Source organism: Cyrtonyx montezumae, unplaced genomic scaffold (assembly GCF_038088225.1).
Source record: "Cyrtonyx montezumae isolate F1298 unplaced genomic scaffold, pur_monq_1.0 scaffold_17, whole genome shotgun sequence".
NCBI classification, from domain to species: domain Eukaryota; kingdom Metazoa; phylum Chordata; class Aves; order Galliformes; family Odontophoridae; genus Cyrtonyx; species Cyrtonyx montezumae.
This window is the reverse complement of record NW_027071903.1, coordinates 23,218,317-23,240,438: the sequence shown is the minus strand read 5'-3', so window position 1 is coordinate 23,240,438 and position 22,122 is coordinate 23,218,317. Positions and strand designations below refer to the sequence as shown.

Below are 22,122 nucleotides of genomic sequence, written 5' to 3'. Positions count from 1 at the left end.
AGGCTAAATATACTGTGGTAAGATGCATCTCTCTTTCCCATTGATAAAGAACTGGAAAATTATCTCCTGTGTCTCAGGACTAACCATCAACCTAGTTACTGTGCTTGGCCTGCACCCAACCAAAGTCGAGCTTAGTCTGCTTTTGTGCCTGAACTGGTTCTTGTAGCTGTAGGAACTAGCTCAAGATCAAAGCACCTCTGAATTTAGATTTTTCAGTGAGGCTACAACTGAAGGAAGGGTAAAGGCATAGGCTTTAAACAGGAGAGCTACAAAGATGATGAGGTACATGGAGCATCTCCTGATGAGAAAAGGCTGAGAGACCTGGGACTGTTCAGCCCAGAGAAAAATGAAAGGGAGTCTTACCAATACTTATAAATATCTAATGGGTGGGAGTCAAGTGGATGGGGCCAGGGGGTTGGATCAGATGATCTGCAGAGGTCCCTCTTCCTACCCCTACAATTCTGCGATAGGATGAATGTGCACCTGGGCCAGCAGGGCTTGGCCATCCAGAAAAAAAATCTTTTCAATTAAGTATTGTCGAACAGTAAGAAAGTTACCTGGTATCAAATCACAGGAGAGTGTTTACCAGGACAGAAAATGATGAGAGGGAGAAAAGGAATAGGAGGAGCAGCGATTGCAGTGCTTTCACACCTGCTGATACTGTGCAGGCACATGTGCCTTCACATGGCATGAGAGTACCCAGGTGAAGACCTAACATCACAATGGAGAGTACATCTTGGGAAACTGCTGCACTGCTCTCTGCTTTCATCTGATGACAATGAATGGATTAATCCATAAAGTTTCTTGGGTTTATGTAAAGACTTCAATTTGGATTTGTTTAGAAATAGCTTATGTTCACATTTGCCACTGCACCATTTTGATCTCCACTTTGAGTCTTAAAAACATCCCTGTGGAGATGAAAATAGTTGTTTCACAAATTGACACAATCAGTATGATTTGCTAAGTTATCTTTTACAGATGCTAGCAGTGGTACACATGCCATAAGAAGACTCCTCAAACTAGACAGAAGTGAGAGTCAAAATAATATACAGGCAAAATCGTCTAAGTATTCAAGAGACACATGAAAGAGTCTGCTAAAATACCAGCTTGTACGTGGTATTACTGTGAGAGGTGGATGGTGACAACATAACAGTAACACAGCTATGTTAGCACCGTATTGACTTCAGATTGTCACTCCATAATCATTGCCACATGTCTGTGTGCTTCCCAGCAGAAAGTTACAGATAAACTGAGGCTGGTTACCAAGTCAGGCAAACCATACTTCTGCCAAATGTGGGCAGAACTTTCTTTTCTGAGAGCAATAGCTGCCATGCATAGCTGCTCGTCCTGCTCTCCTCCACCAGACTGTAGACACTCTTTTTGATACCACCTTCCAAAGTTCATCCATAGACTTAATAATAATAAGACAAGATTTTTGAGATTTCTAACAATATCTTTGTGAGCATACGTTGAGTTCAAGTTACTCAGACGCTTCTGGACAAGCCCAAGACAGACACCTAAGAGCTGCCTTGCCCAGTAATGTAAAATAAGCTGTTACCACAGAAAAGAACTCAAGTTCGATGAAGTGAATCACTTTTTCTGAATAGTGAGCCTGGAAAGCTCCCTGTGCTCAGAAATGAAATGGGAGACTTTTACAACTCTCTTGAGTTTTAAGATTAGTGAATACAACTCATGCTAATGACAGTCTGTGGTGCTATTGCTGATCCCTGTTACTCTTAGCCTTCTAGTAGCTGGCAGCCAGAAGGACATTATCTAAGAGGGCTCTGACAGACTGATTCCACATCCAATCCAAGCATTCATTCTAAAAGTTCGGGTGGTTTTTTTTCCCCCATTATTTTAATATTCTCAGCTGATGTGAATTTAGCCCTCACTGATAGTAACAGAGCCAGATCAATTTGCAGCAGCTTAGCACCTGGCCCAAAGATTTTTATTTCTTAATTAGAAAGTAAGCTCCACTTATCCAGGGCACTCACTTTGGGGCAGCAGTAGATCCCACAGGTGAGTTTGCTCACATTTCCATCAGGATTCTCCATCACAGGTATTTTATTTGCCTAACAATCATAATGTAGCCACAGCCCACATACAGTAGCACACAGCACACACACACGAGGAGATCAGTTGATTCCTTAAGCTATATCATACTATATATTGTATTCAAAGCTATATTTTCACTTGCATTCAGTTTATTAGTTTGACAGCCTCATTCTGTTTTAATTTAAATCATCAAGCCTTAACAAATGGGAGTAAGCAAAGGTCACTCTGAAGATTTTAGCAGTTTGGGGACCAAAAGGATTGTGACTGTAAGAAACACTTGTGTTTTCTACTTATTTATCACTTACTGTTGCTATTTCAGAGGAAAAGAAATCCTCAACAGAAACAGATGAAAGATGGGGAAGTTTTGGATTTATTAACACAATACATAGGAACAGGTTTAGTTACGTTGTTGTTATTTTCTTGTTCAGTTTCCTGTGATGAGCTGATAGTAGGTGAATGTGAAGAGCACCACTGTTTAACACTGGCCTTGCTCTAAACTAGCTTAATTAGAATGGCAAATCTGGAATTAGTGGCACTCAGAGGAGTTTTTAAATCAAGAGGAAGAATTAACCACTACCCTGAAAATCTGTGTATGTATCAGAAATCATAATTTATGTTGCTCATTACCAAGAACTGTGTCAGCACTAAAGTTGGCATTTCAGAAGGTCTGCTGAAAATGTGGTCTCCTCTCTCCCTGTTATTCAGCCCATCAAAACTGAGAAATTTAGGGGTTTCATCTGTTTCACCATTTGAGGTCAAGAGTAAGCACAGAATATTTCTTCTCCTTCAGCTAGCAATGCCTTTTGGTGATGACAGACCTAAATCTGTGCTCCTGCAGGGCTAAAAAGTGAGGAGGCATTCCCTGTCCAGGAAGAAAGGGATTAGCAAGCAGGAAATTTGTGGAGTATATGAGTTTATGGTGTGCTCTGCACTTCTGCATGTTTCAATACAAAAAGCAAGCAGCAAAAACAGGATTTATGAAGCTCATCTCAAATGGCTGTGGACATCTTCAAGAGTCCTTACAGGAGCACTGACACTAGAAATATTCATACTGTCATTTCTTTGGTGAAAGTACACCAATGATGATAAACATCAGTCAGTACACACAGTCATTTTAAATGAGCTGAAACACCACGATGATTAATGCTGCAATAAACTGCACACTGTTTGCCTCAGTTCTGTAATCTTGTGGTTTTCTGTTCAGAGGCAAACTACTGTACTGCAGATATCATGTTACATTATGTAGTTTTATGGAAATAAATGGGTGGTGTAAAGGTGTCTACAACAATGACATCCGTTTGCTTGTGAGCGGGTGTTCCTTGTCTCCTTCAGTAATGTGCAATAAACATGCACGTGCAATGAACAGTGTGCACCACGAAACTGAAAAGAATCCATAGAATGCATATTGGTTTACCTTACTGCTTTTCTAAAGGTGTATTTTATGTAGGCAAAAGATAAATAACTTATCTTAATGACTGCACCTGCATAAAATTGTTCTGTGCTATCATGGGCCATTTTGCATAATTGTAGCAGTTGGCACAGCTAGACCAGACTGCAAATGCATTTCTTTGCATCAGAAAATTCAGCCTGTATTTGTTGAACAGCTGGGAGTGAGGAGCAGAGGAAGAGACTTGTTGAGCAGAAGTAACACTGAGGATTTTTTCTTATCTTTTTACAAAAAAAAAACCAAACCAAACCAGAATAAATTTCCTAGCAGTCAAGAAGATTACGCTCATACATAAAACATAAAAGTCATCCTACTGCATGGTGTGAGGAAATATGTATATAACAAAATATGCATGTACAGCTCTCTACAGTAAACTTGCAAAGCCTTCTCAAAGTATAAATGAATTTGGATGCAGTGCTTATCTCAAGGAAAATGATCTGCATAGGAGGTAATAAGAAATGTATCAACTAGACAGATAGGTGAGCACACTGCTTCTTACAAAGGCAGCTAACAACATGTTTTCATGTCAGGGTTACAAAGAATGAATTTTTGTGTTACAGTATTTCAATGTAGAGGATACTAAGCCATCTCCTTCTCAGACTGACATATGCTAAAGAAACAAAACATAATTTTGCATGTGCATGTAGGACAGAACAATAGCATGTAGTCTACTCCAGCTCCCACTGACTTTTTAAACATCTGTTCCAGCAATGAACCAATGTTAACTCAGACAGGAAAAGCAAGTTCTTTTCTGCCTTTCGTGAAGCTGTGATCTGTTAATGCATCTGGCCATCAGAGGGTTTAGGTGCACAACAATACCATCATCTCCCTTACCTACAGGTATGGTCATTCCATGGATTTTGTCCGCCCAACCAGCGTAATACCTCAGGGTTTTTATGACTCCTTGGAGATCTACGTAGAAGGCTTGCAGGAATGGTTTGCCACTGTTCAGTGATTCCATGGTCTAGAGGACAAGAAGAAGTTGATACATAAACACAGCAGCATTGTTAGACTATTGTCTTCAGTATTCACTGTCCAACAGCTCTTCAGTCACAACAGAAAGATTTTATTGAAGACCAACCAGTCTCTCTAGCATGATCTTAATCCAGACCGTTCAGGACAACGATACGATTCCCTGTTGTACTTCTTTTTCACGACTGTGAACAAAAAGGCTTTTTCTTTAAAAACAACAGGAGGTTCCTTCTGGAGCATTCTGGGATTACTGTGGTTTTTAAGCATGTGTCTCTCTCTGTATCTTTCTGTCCTGTGTGTCTGTGTATCCACATGAATGTGCATGACTGCATTTTGGACCTAATAGCCGTTGTGTTTGGTCCAGATGTATAAATGCTAAACTGTTTTAATCAGGAGCCAAGATAAAAATGCCTGTCAAACTAGGTTCTGTTATGTTAATGATAACAGCTGAGAAGGGGCTCCTTGTAACCCTGTATAAATGATCTGAATCCATAAAGAGAAGAATGGACATATCCTTCTGTATAATTGATGTGAATATAAAAATTTCTCTGTATGGCTGCCAGGACTCCTGCTGAGGTCTGAGATATCTATAATGTACAGCCAGTTTATTTATTACCATCAAATAAACAAACTCTCCTCTAGGGAAGCTCATAAATTAACAGCCTAATGTCCTTACTTTTAAGTTAATATTCCTATTTTTAAAACTATCTTATAAGCTATCCTCTTAGGGTTTCCTAAGATCATTTAGCAAAAAGAATCCAATAAATTGTCCTAAGATCTGGCGTGGCTTAACTGATTCAATAGCTGTCTAAAAGAAATCATTAAGAATGGGCAAAGTACGCCCATGTGTAACACACCAACCATCAAATGAATTTCTATAGAGAAGAATAGAGGCCTAATTCTGCACTGACTTACATCCCTACAAGCAATTAATGGCATTGCCTGTGGTGCAGTTCAGCAAAGAACTTGGCTCTGGAAATACAAATCAAATGACAGGCAGAGTAAAGTTGATTTGCTGTGCACTTCCTTCTCCCTGCGGCGATTTTACAGTATACACTGGTGGTAAGATGATTTAAATGTTGACAAAGCTGGAATTAAGATGTTGAGCAGCTTAGTTCAAAGTACTTGACATGCGGAAAATGACATTAACAATGCCACCGTTTACACGGCTTCACGTGTGAGCTGAACAGTGCAGTACTCAGAATTTGTTACCAGTTCAGGGACAGTAAGGATTTCTGCTATTTCACTAATATCTGCACAATCACTTTACTCTGTCTTCTATTTTTTATTTTAGGAAAGCCACAAGTGTATGTATTGGGTGTATAGACACGTGTGTACCCACAAATACACATTCATTTCTCTCAGGTTTTACTTAAAGCTCAGTTGGAAGACTGCTACAGGCTCTTATGAGCTTTCAATCAGCTCCTGAGTCAGTAATCTCAAACATCAAGCTAACTCTAGTTTTTGAATATTATTTATGTTAACATATTTATGAATTCGTTTAATTTCAAAATGTAAAATGAACAGGTGATTTGACTGCTGATTTTCATGTGCTACTTACAGCAAGAACTGCCCTGTCTCGTTCAACCAAGTCTGCTAGTTTATCCAAAAGTTGGCCTCTTTCTGATGCATCCATTCTCCTCCAGACTGAACCTAGAGAAAAAGCAAGGCGAGCTGCTCTCACTGCTTTGTCCGTATCAACCTATCAAGAACGAAGAAATAACAAATAAAGGTAAATGATATTATTAGGAATAAGAAATTTCTTGCGCAGTAATCTCTGAAGTCACATAACGGTTTTTGGTACTGGGACTAATAACTGTCCAACAGTGGTATTCTGGATCTGTTGCTTTATTTGTGCATACATACGTACATTTTAAAATGTAGGAATATATCAATGTAAGTATGTACAATTGATGTATTTACTCATATGTACCAGTTCATGGGATGCATTACCTTGTCAGCTTCCTGGATCTCACAGATCTGCTCTCCTGTTGCTGGATTGTACACTGGGAATACCCTCCCGCTTTCAGAATTTTGCCACTCATTATTGATAAAAATCTAGAAAAGGAAGAAGAATCATCAGTACCTCAGCATAATCAGTAAAGTATACAACAGCAAACTGCGGGAAAGGACGTAGAGATTCTGCTACAAAAAAGCTGGAGTGTCTTTACACCTATGAAAATCACAGTTTTCAAGAGTTCAAGCTCAGCCGGAGCCACTGGTTTTCTGTACTCTGTGGCAGTGTCACTGCAGAAGCAACATTCAACTCTAAAAGACTTTGGGCTGATGTTGAAATTTCATACAAGCACTGTAACAAATAAACAAAAGAAATAAGCGTTGGTATTAGAGAAGAAGCCTTGAAACTGCTGGAGCCAAGAGGAGGGTTTGGAGTAATCATTCAATACTATCTGAGTAAGTAAACATTTGGTCATTGATACAATCCAGTCAAGGCTGAATAATCTCAAACATCACAGTTCTGCAATACACAGTGAGATAATTATGGCTACGGTGATGGTTTGCAGCACGGAATTAACATGTATCTGCTTGGAACAACAGAAATTGTCAAATTCTCTCTGTGTTGACATTTAATTGTCATGAGCAAACCAAATTTGAATTTTAATGGTGCTGACAACAGCTGTCCTGGGAGAGGTAATGAATTCATTCAGATTTTTACTGGTAGCTCAGATACACACACTAAGTCTTCTACTGAATCATTTTCAGTAGATGCAATTATTAATTAGCAAATATGAAATAAGTCCCTCTAGGAAAACGCAAACGGCACTGACATTGCTTCTGCTTCAGAGCTGACTCTTGTCTGTCTGACTCAGGACATGGCTGAAGGAGCCTCGAAAAGCCCTTAGAGATAGAACTGTGCAGTGAAATCAATGATGACGTGCTTCTGTTTTTATGGATGTATTTCTATTGTGCTTCCTTATCTATGCCTCTCGTTTCAGCCATTTTTGCTGTATGCCCTTCAATCCATTTCAGAGTCCACCTTCTCCTCAGTCCACCCTCCAGCCCCCTAACACACTTTCTCAAAGGCCATTTCACCCAGGACCTGCTGCACTGTTTCGCATCAGTTGCTAACTTCATAGTCCGTGTTCACCTTGAACCTGTTCACGTCTCTGAACGGTAAGCTCCTCAGACCATAGGCACTGCCTTCCTGCTCAGTGATTACAGTGCTTTTCAAAGTGAGCTGTCAGTCTCTGCTGAGACATTTTGGAGCTAACCCAACCAAAATAAGGTAACAAAAGAAATGCTGGCACCACCTGTGATGACTAACACCAGAAGTCCAAAATCCTCCAGTGTATCACGATTACTTTTCAGACTGTGTGTAAGCAACACAAAGAAACTTGGATCTATGACCTACATGGAAGAAGGACTGTTATTAGGCATACTTCCCACCCTGCTCACTGGCATTAAGTTTGCATCGGGGGTGGGGGAGTGCACTGGGGAGGGAGGGAAAGGGAGAGGAGTTGTGGCTTGAGGAGCAGATGGCCAAAGATGCAAAGATGTTTGCTTAAGGTTACAGAACATACATAAACACTTCGGTTCCTTATGTGATCTCTGCCTTGAAAGAATAAAACAGGCTGAGCAAAACAACTTAAGTGGATGCAACTGCAGTTTAGTACTTTTCCCTTATTGAAGTGGTCTGTTCTTTTTTAAAGAGATTTAGAAAATGTTAACTGCAGTTAACTGAGTGTTCTGCTGAGAGGAACACCTATCATCAGTTCTGCCTGTACACAGAACACGTTTATGTTCTTAAAATAGGTTTTACCACAGAAATAAGAAAGAGTGCCCTGGAATTGTGAGTTTTGCAATGCAAGTTGACTGGAACTACAAGGTGTTTTTTTTTTTTGAATGCTCCGTTTATTCCACAGATTCAGAAGAAGAATAATTATAGCAAATATTTCAGATAAGACACAGGAGTGATCTATCTGGTATAAAGTTAGAGCTGAAGGCAAGAGAAATTGCTACTGTTAATGGTTAATGTTAGTTTCTTCCTGTTCCACTTTCTATAAACAAGGTATTGCCTATACAAGCTCATTACTGTAAACTGAGCACATTTAAATTGGCAGTAAAATCAGAGTATTTACTCTAGTGCACATATAAAGTACCTAGTCCCGTGTTTTGGAACGGTTTCAAGTCTTGAAATCCAGCAGCTGGCGGCTTTACAAGCAAAACCTTACACTGAAATAATTCATTTTTGAAAGTTTTAGGTGTTCTGTGTCAGGTAGTACCATTCAATAGATATTCCTACCACTAAGACTTGGATTCTTCTGCAATAAATTTGCATTCACAGGGGCTTTTATAACTCTTCCAGCAGTACTGACACCAGTGGCTGTTGATTAAACATACATATCCTGTACATTTAATCTGACTTTCATTATGGCCGCTTCGTAAAAATGCCATGAAATGGACAAGCGATGACACACTGCAAGAACAAGGAATCCCTGCAAAGCCTCAAATTGGTTTTTTTTTTACCCTCCCTTATTTATAGCGCCCATGGTAAAGGCTCACTCTAAATCAGATAGAATATTTGACAGCACATGTTCCTATCTATGGATTATATATAACCCACCCTAAACACCAGATGAAAAAGGGATAACCCTAGAAAAAAGAAGGGCTTGCTTCCATGTAAATCATGCTGCAAATTGGACAACACCCAGTGAGTTCATTGTTCAGCCTCAATTGCGACGGCTATTCGCATTTACTATTCCCCTGGAATCAATGTTAATTAAGGCTGGCTGGGGCTATAAATCAGCCTTTGGTTTTTACAACTTAATTCAGCATTAAGCATATATATGTAAATAAAAGGTAACTGATTAACCACTTGAGTTTTCCAGGAGTTACTGAGGTAATCTGTTTTTGTTTGAGTCCTAGTGTTACCTTTTGTGGTTTGCAGTAGGGAGAAGCACACGGTGTGAGCAGGGGAATACTCGGGCCGCATACCTGCACAGTGTGTGCCTGCAGTGACTCCTTCTCATGAGACCCTAAGGGCCACTCGATAATTTCTGTTCTTTTCCAAGTGCAAGATGAAGAGGGCACGGCACCACGCTCCTGGTACTCCCACCAACCTTACACTCTAAGATAGATAATGGTCCCACCACGTAGTTGGCAGTTTCAGACTGTGCCCGTGGTTCACTGCGTACAGTAGATTTCCTGGAGAGATGTGTTTGACTAAAGACAAAGTTCTGGGCCGTCGTACAGGGCAGGTGACTGCTCAGAGCCTTTGAGATAACATACAAAACCACATACAAAGGAAAAGAACACTTAAAATAATCACGTAACATTCCCAATTAATGTGAACCTCTGCTGACATGTAGCTGGAAGGAGGCGATGCACGGCGCTTTGGACGAGACCTGCTCTCACGGCGCGCTGCGCACTGAGCTCAGTAGCACTGCTGCACACTCATCAGTTTTGAAATCAAGCCAAGAGTAAATGTTTTTAGCATAAAGCAAAGCAAGTTAGGCTTTGCAAATAAACAACTACAGTACCGTGTGTAAGCAGCCATCTGTCCCAGCTGGCTTACGGTTAGCAACTTCATTACCAAACCACACAGGTAATTCCTGACTAAAATACAGCGGACGTGCATTTGCAGAGAAACAGACACCTACCACATGAGGCTGGGCAATATACTCTGCTACGCAGTAGTAGCAAAACTTAAGAGCAAAACTTCATCACTATTCACCACTAAGCAAGTAGAAAACAAGCATCTTTCGGTCGTCTGTGTAAGAGTACAATGAATTCAAATTCAGCACAATAGCTGAATGAGATTTGGTTTTCTGGCACTATCAGTTCCCTCTTACGGTCACCCTGGAGCTAGTTCTGGATTTGGAAAGGGGGACCAATTTTTAAATGCACTGGGGATTCCTGCCTGCTCACGGCCTCTCTTTTTGTATCATCTTCTCTAAAAACATACAGGAAAAAAAGTAATTTGGGATCAGTTAAGTCAGAAGAGCAATCAACGCAGGTGGCAACAATGTAACTTTTCATTTCCTTTCTTGAAAACATTCTCAAATGATGTGTGACTGAAATGATGACCTGCATTCTTAATTCACTACTGCTCAGGGATGATGTCAGCAGACATACTCTTCAGGCTCCCAGCTGTATAAGTAAGACATAAGCGGACAGACAGTGGCCCAGCTTCCAGCTCTTTAGAGGTGGAATGATTTTCCCATGGATTTAATAAACAATGTTTTTTACTGTTGCAGCTTCAGAAATGTTTTTTTGGTACAGGAAGAGGATTTTAACATCCAAATAATAATGGCTTCCCACAGGAGATATGGTTCTGGATGAATGGAGGAATGAATGGGAATTTCCTAACTCCACTGATTTAGTGGCTGGTTATAGTTTCATTCCATCAAAGATCTTTTTTTCATATGTGGCATTCTCCTTAGAGAGCCTCTGATGTTAAATCTGTGAAGATGGGAGGGAGGGGGGGGGGCATGAGATGCCAAAGTACTTAATAAAAAAATCACAGCTGTTCCACCCTCAACATCTTCTCGAAGCTGGAGGCATTAAGATGCACATAATGGCTTTGTGTGTGTGCGTGATGCAGAGGGGGACACAACCATTTTAGAAGCATGCAAAAAATCCAGCAGCATCATTTCCCTTGGTAAATACTCCATAACATCACAGATATCGGGCACCTGTGCCTCAGTCTGGTCAGGAAATTTCATATCCTTTCCCATCACAGCAATTTCATTTCCTCTCCTTTGGAAGCATTTCAGGAGTCCTAACGATTAGTACAACTGTAACGGAATGAAGTAGGAGGGATTGCCAATCAAAGGTGCAGGTTGTTTGTTTTCTCAGGCTTTGTTTTCCTTCACTTTTATGGCTGTCTCAATACAACAAATCTCTCACTTTCTAGCAGAGCATTTTGTGGGGCACTCTTGGGATTGACTGGAAACCAGCAGCTGGCTTCAGAATCAGCGAAAACCTGCTTTTATAAACAGCATAAGGAAAGCAAAAGCCAGCCCCAGCAGATTCTCTGACGGCTGGTCAGCAACTGAGCAGCAGCACTGCTGTTTTTCAGAGAGGGACTGTTCAGGAGTGCTGTGCTTTTTGCTGGGCAGCTCACAAACCCTGAGCAACAGGCACACACTCCTGCACGCTCCCAGTGCTGAATGCTGCCTCCCAGGGCAGGCAGCACTGCAGCCTTTTGCTCAGCAGTGCCAGTGACTGCACCACTTCCAGACAATCCAGCTCCATAAATCAAGGCAGTCCGTCTGGCTTGAGTGTCCAACCACAAATGGTTATCATGGTGTTCATCAGAATTACCACAGAGCAACATTACTCCTGCAGAAGCGACCCAGATTTTGGTTTTTGTAATGAGATGCTGTTCAGACGTGGGGGAACGACCATTATCACAGTGAACTAGACATAAATAAAAAGTGATCTTTGCACTAAATTTAATTCCCGCGAGCAATCTGCTGTGGATGTAACTGGTTCTCAGCTATTAAATGTTCAATCCTATCTCCATTAATCAATGGCAAAACTCCAACTAGTTGCAGTGGGAGCTGGACTGAGCCCAGGTGATAGAAAAATAAAGTGATGGCAACAGTGTGCAGAGAGACAATTATGCTTGGAGACCAAGCTATTTCACTGTTGACCAGATGCCCACTCCCCACCCTGTGAAGGCCAAATGAGAGCAGGACATCTTTTATTTTCCTTCTTTGGCTGTTTCTTTGCTGACATTCTGGTTGGCCCTGGCTCTTCCCTCTCCCATCCTCACCTGTTTTCCTAAAAATAAAGATTAAAAATAATAATAATAAATTGAAAAAGAGCTCTTTTCTCAAGCTGCGTGCATTTTGTTTTGTTTGCTCTAGCCCCTGAGCAGGAGCACCATGCTATAGCCTCTAGATGTGGTCTGCTCTCTAGATGAGGTCCTGGGATGGGCCCACTCATCAGCCCTGTAGTTCAGGTCCTCCCTGAGCCACTCACAGCTGGCATATAATTTGAGAAGGGCATGCTAGGAAATGGGCTTGGGTGGGAGGAGAATCCTCGGGGAAGCACAGGTTCCTGCACAGCAAATGGAGCCAGAGAAAGGCTGCTGTTGAAAGTGAAATGTAACATGGTTTTTCTCCCCCGTCTCCCAGGTCCCTCAGACCAAATGTTTGCCCTGCCTATCTCCCCGTGTTAATTAGTCTTCTGTCTTTCTGGGAGTTGAGTCTGTTCTTTTGCAAATGGCAGCACATCATACGGGGAAAGCTGTCGTGTTTATTTTCTAAGCTGTAGGGGGCACCCGTTTGAAAAAAATCCCTGCTTATCTAAACGTTTCTGTTTGTATGATTTTGAATTAGGAAGTTTGAGTAATTAGTTGAGGGGATTAAATATGTCTTTACAACACGCAGTAGCATGCTCACTTTGCTTTTTTTTTTTTTCCCTTCCCCACAGGTATGTCCTGCACAAAATCCAGCCTGCCAGACACCCGTGGTACCTTTTCCTATTTTGGTTTCTCACTGTGCCACATGCTGATGCAGCATCCATTATTTCAATTCAGTCTCATTAAAGGGATTACTTTGCATCTGGTTGTTCAAGAAAATTAATCTAAAAAGAAGAAAGTTCAGATTGTATTTTTCGTTGAACTACAGCCACCACAAACATTTCATTCATTTGGCTGTCCCCTTAAACCTGGGGGAAAAAAAAATCCTCTACTTACAGCACATAAAGACTATAAAGAGTTTTCTACTTTTCAAAGCAACTTCAAAGTAATTTCTTTTTTTTCTGTTGTTGTTGTTATTGAAGAATTTCTGTGCTGGTAGTGACAAAGTATACAAGCAATGACACTTTTCCTCACAAAGAACTTCGTGTATCCCTATGGAACAAGGCTCCAATATTTGCTCATCCTTTCACTTTTTGCTGTAAAAGAATATTACTGTCATGCTCTGCACTGCATTCAAACATTATTTTATGAAGATGGGATGCCCCAAAAATCAGGTATTCCACTGATAACAAAGCAAAAACAATCACTGATTGACTTGGGTAAGGATGGCAGTGGTTTTTATGGAGTGTGATCCTCGATGGCATTTACCTCAACTTAAAAACTAAATAATGAAACATTTCTAAAAAATCCATTAAATCAGGAGAGGAGGGGAAGGTGTCTCTGTTTACAGAATCAATTATTGAGCTGTCAGGGGACTTAATGAAGTTGTGGCTATTAAGAACCTGATCCTGGAAACTTCTACAAGTGCTCATTTAAGATAGTGCAAATGAAGAGGGGTTTGTTCAATATTACATCAGTCTGTAGTTTCCCTGTGTTTTACATCAGCAGTGCTTTGCTGCTCTTGTGCACCCGTTTTGCACAACAGGGCAATCTTTATTTGTACACAGGAGATCTGCTGTATTCTGTTAAATGGAAGAGCATATAATTTATAGGTAACTGCCGTTTTAAATGCTCATCACCAAAGAACACTTACAGATCAGCTACACTGTGTAAATTCTGGGAGGAGAATATATTTAAGACACAATAGGCAGTATAACAAAATACACTAGGCAAACATATTCTGACTTAAAAGCTCCATTTGAGAAAAATACCTTACACATGAGAAATTGCTGGAATGTCAACTTCATTTGCAGTGGCCCCTTATGGCCTGATCACCCTCCCTGGCACGATAAATCACTGGCAAGATCCTTACCTTAACACGTTTGATCTCAGCTCAGCAAGACTTGGTTTTGATGTGAAGAACTCCAGATCTGTTAGGTCAGAGACAAATAGCAGAGCCACTGACCTGCAAAGTGCTAACTCTGTATTAGACCCAAGTGAGCAGCAATAAGCTCCTGAAAAGTTTGCCTTTGCTTCTACTTTTTATTTTGAATTATTTTCAAAACCTGCAGTCAGAATGCTCTGCTAAATGATGCCAGGGACAGTTCCTTCCGTGTCATTGTGCATAAACAAAACCCAAAGCAGTCAAACAAACAAATGAGCAGGCAGTATGAGAAGCATTATTTGTATGCACTTGGAATTATCTGCACATCAGGGCTACGTGAAATCAAACTCAGTATTTCCCATTTTCTTATTTGGTTTACATAAATGATTTGCACTGGTCCTTTTCTACCTGGACTGTGCGTACTAAGAGCTATCACAAATAATTGTATTCACCATTACGTTCATCAAGGTGACTGCAAGTGCCTGTCTGTGCATGTCTTTACACATAATTTCAAATAATTCCTAAAAAAAAGTTTGTGCTCAAGTCTGAATGTTCACAAAGAGCACACAGCACTCAGTTTGCAGCCTCGGTTTGAAGCTATTCCTTATTATCCTGGTTAAACAGTCACTTATCTCTAGGACAGTAAGCAGGAGTGTTAGTCTACCAGAAAATTGGATGTTCTTAATGGGCTTTTGGGGGAGAATAGCTTTGCATCATCAGCATTAAGTTAAATCACATTAAGTACCTACTTACAACACAGGGATTACCACTTATGACATCTTTGGTGAAAGCCTTTAAAACAAATTGTGTTTGTTAGAAGAAGCTGTGAGATAACAATTCCCAGAAGTCTGATTTATAAACCTTTTTGCTCTTCAAGAAGATGCAAAGGAACACTACACCTCTTCTCTTATTCAATAGTGCAATGGAATCTCTCAGGCTGTAAATTCTTTTCAGAAAAGGAGCTTGGAAAATCTTGATTTATTTACTAGAGGATATTCCTCTGGAGAGAAGAAACCTTTAGCTAGATTCCCTGGCCTCAGTTCAGTTTTGATTTCTCTTTTGGTTCTTTCTGCTGGTTGGCCACTGACTGTACTCACAGAGAACTGGAACGAGCCATTATACTTTTTTATTATGCTGAAGGCTGATTGGGGAGAACTGGGCTTAAGCTGTCAGAGCATCCTGCTGTGCTTGGATACCTGACAAATTTACACCCAGAAGTACACTGTGGTGCTAAGACTAAAACTGGATGTGTTCTTACAAGAGCTGATTAGAGCTGATTACAGTCCCAAGCAAATAAACCACTTCAGGGTGTACCAAAACACTGCCAACATTTAACATTTTTATGTATGATTGACAAGTTATTCCATAAAGAAACAGAGGCCTGCATGAAAAATGATCTCTTCTATTTACTTTTAAATAGAAGCAGACCAGTAACTCTTGAGCACGTAAATTAAAAACATGACCCTCACCTTACGCCAAACATGAAGTTTTAAAAATGTGGACTAAGGCAAAACCAAAACCTAACTACACTGAGATTTCCTTAAATGAGCGAAGTACATTCTAAGTCTTGTCAATAAAAAGTCTTAAAAAAAACATATACATAGTTCTGAAATTTCTTTTTTTTTCCCCATTCCCTTTAAAATTTGTGTTTCTTTTCCCCTTTCTAACCAATTCCCTTTTTCTCTGCTGGAGCTCCATGTAACGATACCAGAACGTGGGCAAACCTCATTAGTCTCCCTGCTGTTTACAAGACAGGATTTATGCTCAGTGTAGTGAACACAATGACACATGATCACTAAATGGCTAAAACCACCATCAAGACTTAAACCTGAGAAATTTGTCACCCAGACACTGCAAATTCTGCTGGCATGTATAGGTACGAAGAACAGTTTTAATTACTGTCACCCAACAGCCAGCCCTCGTAAGGAGTACGCACCAATAACTGGCCATTTGTTAAAGGTTAATTTCATGCAACCTCTGGCAGTTATCTGGTATAAGATATGTCACCAATTTAATCCATTAAGTAATAACTAAATTCTCATGGGACCTAGCTGAAGTCAAATGTTGTTATTCCAGGTTCACTGCTCTTAGTCTCCCCGAAGACCATTTAGGCAAACAGCTGGAAGAGCTGACTACAAAGGTTCCCAGTCACAGGGAATCGCTCCAGGAAAGCAGGTAGAGACTTCTAACCAGGAAATAAGTTATCAAGGATTTGTCCTAATGCTCCCTCGAGGAGAGAAATGAAATGAGAGCAAGAGCATGAACACATTTGTGTTTCAGCTAGAAGAATCCAAACATTAGAAGCAGCTGTCCCAGCTGGTGGGAGGAAGAGCTGTGCTCATGAGTTGCTGGGCACGTCCTGCACTTGCTCCTGGTTGTAATCTAAATAGCAGGGCCTTCCTTCTCTCTGTGCTGAAGTGCTTTACTAAGACAAAACATGTGAGAAGTGAACAGAAACAATAACCAGAGGCAACAACCTGCTCTTCCAGTGTTGTTGCCACATTACACCAATGGAAATCCTCCTCCCAGCAGGGAAGTACTAAGGGAACAATGCCACAAGCTTCATCTGCAGTCCAAATGCACAACTTCCAGCAATGAGGGCACTGCTGCCAGATAGCACTCAAGGGAATAACTGATGGAGCTGCTGCTCCAGGTGACACCACTGGAGAGCAGAGCACGTGAAAGAGGGGTCATTTTATCCATAGCGCATGTAAATACATAGGTGACTGCACGAACAACTGCACAATTAATACCATATATAAAAGTGCACACACAGCCAGTATGTAAACACTGACTCTGTACTTCCATTTCTTAGGAATCATACATAAAGAATAAGAGGCTTTTTTGTTTGTTTTTGCTGGAGTGGGGGGGGGGACACACTGAACATTTAGTCATACATCCTTCTTGCAAAAAAATTAACAAGAGTATGAAATATTAATTAGTTCATATTAAAACTATCCTGAGAGGGTGCAAGTGTAGAGTCTTGCAGCTGGGGAGGAATAACCACATGCATCACTGCAGCTTAGGAGACAACCTCTTGGAGGAGCTCTGTGGAGGAGGAGCTGAGGGTCCTCATAGACAACAGGCTGGCCACGAGGCAGCAGTGCACGCTTGTGGCCACAAAGGCCAATGGTATCCTAGGACAGAACTGGGGTGATCTTCCCCCTCTACTCTGCCCTGGTGAGGCCACATTTGGAATACTGTCTTCTAGGAGATCTCTGACTTTTTTTGAACTGGAGAACCCAGGAGTACAGAGGAGGGACACAAAGATGATAAAGGTCCTGGGGCATCTCCCATGAGGAAAGGCAGAGTAACCTGGGTCTGTTAGACCTGAAGAAAGAAGATGAAGGGGATGTGATTAATGCTTATAAATATCTAAAGGAAGGTGGGAGGCAAATGGACGAGGTCAGGCTGTTCTTGGTGGCACACAGTGATAGGACAAGGAGTAATAGCCTAAAACCTGAATGCAGAAAGCTCCATACAAACGTGGAAGAACTGGCACAGGCTGCCTGGAGAGGTGGTAGAGTCTCCTTCTCTGGATATATTCAAGACCCATCTGAACATTCACCTGTATGACCTATTGTAGAATACCTGTTTTTGCAGTGGGTTGGACTTGCTGTCTCTTGAGGTCCCTTCCAACCCCTGAAATTCTGTGATCCTGTGCTAAATACACAGGGCCTCATCATTCAGGAGACTGCACAGGTTAAGAGCTCTGTTTGGACAGAAAAGGACTGGTGGAAACGTACGCTCCACTGGACACGGTTTCATCTCTAACTCTTGGGGGTGCCCAATCTGTTACACCCATTTGGCTGAGGCCAGGGAAAAGACACCAAACTGAAAGCTAGCTCCTTTGAGCTGAGGGACTTCTACAGTAATAGAAGTAGAAACAGTAGCTGCAACCTGCTGTGGGAACCTGCTTTAGCAGGCAGTTGGACCTGATCATCCCCAGAGGTCCCTTCCAACCCCTACGGTTCTGTGATTCTTGGATCAAAAGCAGAGCCTAGAAGCAAGAGACACAGGTGAGAGAGAGAAAAAAGGTATTTCCTTGGCAACAAAGCTGACTCAGTAGTGTCTGATCCGGGTATTTTCAAAGTAGAATTACTTATACTCAGTTTGGATCATCTACCTTCAAAGTAGAATAATTTGTGTTCACTCTGAGTATCAGTCAGTTACACAAGAAAGACATTCAGACGTTGTGGTATTTCTCCTTCAACTGAAGAAATCTTAATCAGTGTAAAATCCCAACTGTGCTGTAACACAGCAATGTCTGTGTTTCATGCTAAGCCGACAAGTTCTCTCAAATTCACCACAAAAGACATCGGACTCAGAGAATCTCAGAATGGCTTGGGCTGGCAGGGAAGACCATCCAGTCCCAACCCACTGCTGTGGGCTGGCTGCCACCCACCAGCCCAGGGCCCCATCCAACCTGGTCTTGTGCACCTCCAGGGATGGGGCATCCACTCTGGGCAGCCCGTGCTCATCGCCCTCTGAGTAAATAACTAACCTAAATCTCTTCTCTTTTAGTTTAAAATACTCTTTAAAACTCTGGCTGGTTTAACAAGGGATCCTGCCTCTGACACTGACCTCCTGTCTCAGATAGTCATGGTTACACTCCTACAAATTTAAACTCCCCCATCTGTGAAAAAGCCTTCTCACTGTAAAACTAGTGAGACTGAATCAATTAATGCTTTCTAAAAGCGTTGATGGCAAGAGATGTATATTAACATTTGCAGTTGCATGATGCTAGCTAAATATGTCTTCACTAACAAAGAGATTTAAAAAAGGGCTGGACCACCAAGGATAGGCTATCAGCACAGCCAGCACATTTAGTGTTAATTTTGTATCACAATTTCAGAGGACAAGTGAAAAAGCAGAGCTTGATTCTCACCTCTTAGGACAACAGCAACCCACAGACATCACAAAAGACAGAAGAAGCCATTAAGTAGCTGTGGTAAAGAAAGCGTGGTAAAGATAAAAAGAGGAAGACCAACAAAACATCACACTGATGGAAAACGGGTGAAAGCTTAGCCAGATGTCCTGGAAAAAAAATGGTGCTTGTCTCTAAGCGTCTGTGCAGGCCATTCTGGTACAAGACTGCTGCAACCATATGTCACAAACAGAGAAACTGGAGAAAATAAAATAAACCTCTTGATGGGAAAAGGCAGGTGGTAATTTCTTGATAGTTTCTTAACTACTCAAAAATAAACTCAAACAATTTCTGTTACAACTGAACAGACGCATAAGGAAATGTAAAATGTGTATGCTGTGGCGTACTGCTAAGGTTTGAAAACAACCAGTGGAATGAGGACAATGCTTTTATTATGCCTGGATGCAAGGAACATTTTAAATAAACTCCAGATAAGTTTTGAGTAACTAAATGAAATGGTTCTTAAAAAAATAACATTATGCATCCAACTGTCAGTTACATAAATGCCTCCTCATATCACTTTGACAGGGTAAAGAAGTATTAAAGCTGATTTAAATCAATTTCTATTTTAAGGACTTTTAACGCTGGCAGAATGGTAAAGGAGAACGAGGTGCAATGTCATGGGAAGTGCGTCAGTGATTGGGCTGAAAAGATGATCACAATTTTCTTCTAGGTCATCTTATAATTAGGAAATAAAACACAAGTGTCAATAAAGGAGCATAAGAAACCTAAGTGTGAAAACGGATGAGCTGGCCTGTATCACAGAGAGGAAAAAAATAGCATTTTTTTAACATAAGGGGATGAGAATTATTAGAGGCATACTATGACTTCTAGCTATAAACTATGTGAAGAGTACAAGAGATGCTGTGGGGAGGGCCAAGCACCTCTGTGCACAAGGATTTCCACAGACAGCCTATGGTAGAGAAACATTTGGGAGCCAGAGGCATAATGTACCTCCACGGACGTAGAGGCAGTGTAGGACACAAAGCGTAATAGCAGGTGCAAATACTGACTTCTGGATACAAGCAATTGAAGACTGAAGTGGGAAAAAAACCTAGAAGGATACAGAAGATGAATGCAATAGTAACTACATGTTAGATCAGTGAGAGCTGCATTGAAATGGTGTCTAAAGAACATGCAGTTCTCTATATCCTAATAAACAACATCTGACATTCCTGTCAAGGGCTAAAAATTGTGTCTGAACCCCTGAGAAATGGTTACCACATAAATAATCTTGGCTTTACTGCAGGAGAAAAGCACATGAAGAAGTTCTACTCTCTGGGGTACTAAACTTAAAGAAAGGGAGTTATTTTTCAAAGAAGGAAGTAACTTCGAATCTCCCTGCTTGAAGCTAGGAAATCAAAGTCCATAGAATCAGCATGGAGGCTTAAGAATGTAAAGGAGTCAAAGATTTGAATTCCCAAGACCAAAAATGGGAAGCAGGAGCAGGAAAATAAGGTGGCTAAGCAGAAAAATACCAGAGGAAATGCAAAGGAAAGGAAGGTCAAAGGAAAGGAAGAAAGTGCTAACTCTGAAAGGCTACAACACAAAATGAACATTAAAAACCTACTAAATATTCGGAAGAATATACCAAGAAGTCAACACAAATGTAAAAAAACAAGAGAAGTTTAATTAAGAAACTAAATACAGGTTGTGGAAGAGCCACCAGATTCACAAAACAATGTGGCTGTAAAAGGTACCAAAAAAGAATACTAGCCATATTTCCTGGAAATGGCTGCTCATTTGGGATGACTTAACGTGGCACTATCAAAGTGGATACGTCCTGCCAGAACATGATGCATGTTGTGTGGCCAAGGGAAGACAAACAGAACTCGAGTTTGTATATAAATGACAGACAGAATGCTTGTTCTTGGGGATGTGTCTTCAGCAAAAATCTAACTCCAGCAGTACACTAAAGAGCATTTCAAGACCATGCTTCAAAGTGCGTCAGTCCCAAGTATACTGCAAATAGCTGAAATTCAGTTCCTGTGAGAAATCCCAAATGCAAATGTATCTCAACCCTTCCAAGTTAGAACGCTGACGCATCAGAAATTATGTAAAAGCCACTACCAGGGTGATAGTGATGAAGATGGTGATGCATTTTGTTTGGTGGTGTTTTTCCCACTGAAACTTGACTGAACAGTGCCACAGCCCAGAACTGCAAGGACACTCTAAGCAGAGAGATTATATTTCAGGTGAAACGCAGACCTGACACTCTGACCAGCTCTACTCACCTCAGGTCAAATTTAAGACTTGCTGACCTATTCACAAGAGGATACATGACAGTCCAGTAACACCTGCATTTACCTGAAATAAATGTAAATAATTTTGCTTTGGAAATAAATTAGTTCTACTTTACAGTGCAGCCTTTGTGCAAATGTGTTTAAATTTCCACAGGGGAAAAGCACTTTCTGATAACCAGAGTCAAAACGAAGGGGTTTTGTCTAATTACCATTAGATGACCCAAGCACAATATGTGGACGTTGTCTCCCTAGCACTCTGTTCCCACCACACACTGCAGCGCATTCCTCCATGCACCCCCCCATGCCTCTGCAACTTTCCAAATGGATTTGTGTAACTCACTTTAAATTGGGGCACACTGAACATCCATGTGATATTAGCAAAGTATATCCTTTCTGTAAGCACACCACCTGCTGTTGGCCTCTGCACAGCTGTCCCACTGGCTCCTCTTCAGGTTCTGAATACAATTCAAGGTCTCAATTACCCATGAATCCCTCCCAGATTAAGGTCTATATACTTGAGTGGTCAGCACTGTCCCTGTGTTTTAACCTCCAGATGAGGTCAATTGAGATTGAACTGACCTTAAACATTTTCATGTGGGTCACAGAATTTGGTTCTCTGTCCTGAAATATTTTCCCACTTCCTTCCAACAAAGCTGGAATGTATTATGTTTCAAGTCATAAGGTAAAAATCTAATTCACCAGGCTATACAAGAAATGGACTGACTTCAAGTAAACAAGAACAAAGGCCTTTCTTCTTTTGTCATTTGGAGACTATTTCACCAATCCCACTGCAGTGACTCTTCGATATGTAGTTTCACAAGTCAT

The 22,122-nt window shown here is 41.0% G+C and overlaps 1 protein-coding gene across 1 annotated transcript in view; it reads right to left on the bottom strand.

Annotated features, from left to right (window-relative positions):
* The window catches only part of ALDH1A2 (aldehyde dehydrogenase 1 family member A2), a 52,370-nt gene that overhangs the window by 23,679 nt on the left and 6,569 nt on the right, over positions 1-22,122 (bottom strand). The window contains exons 2-4 of the mRNA XM_065733803.1: positions 6,428-6,532; positions 6,036-6,176; positions 4,337-4,466 (exon numbers count right to left, since the gene is read on the bottom strand). Coding sequence (XP_065589875.1) covers positions 4,337-4,466; positions 6,036-6,176; positions 6,428-6,532 — 376 coding nt within the window. The remainder of the gene's footprint in view (positions 1-4,336; positions 4,467-6,035; positions 6,177-6,427; positions 6,533-22,122) is intronic.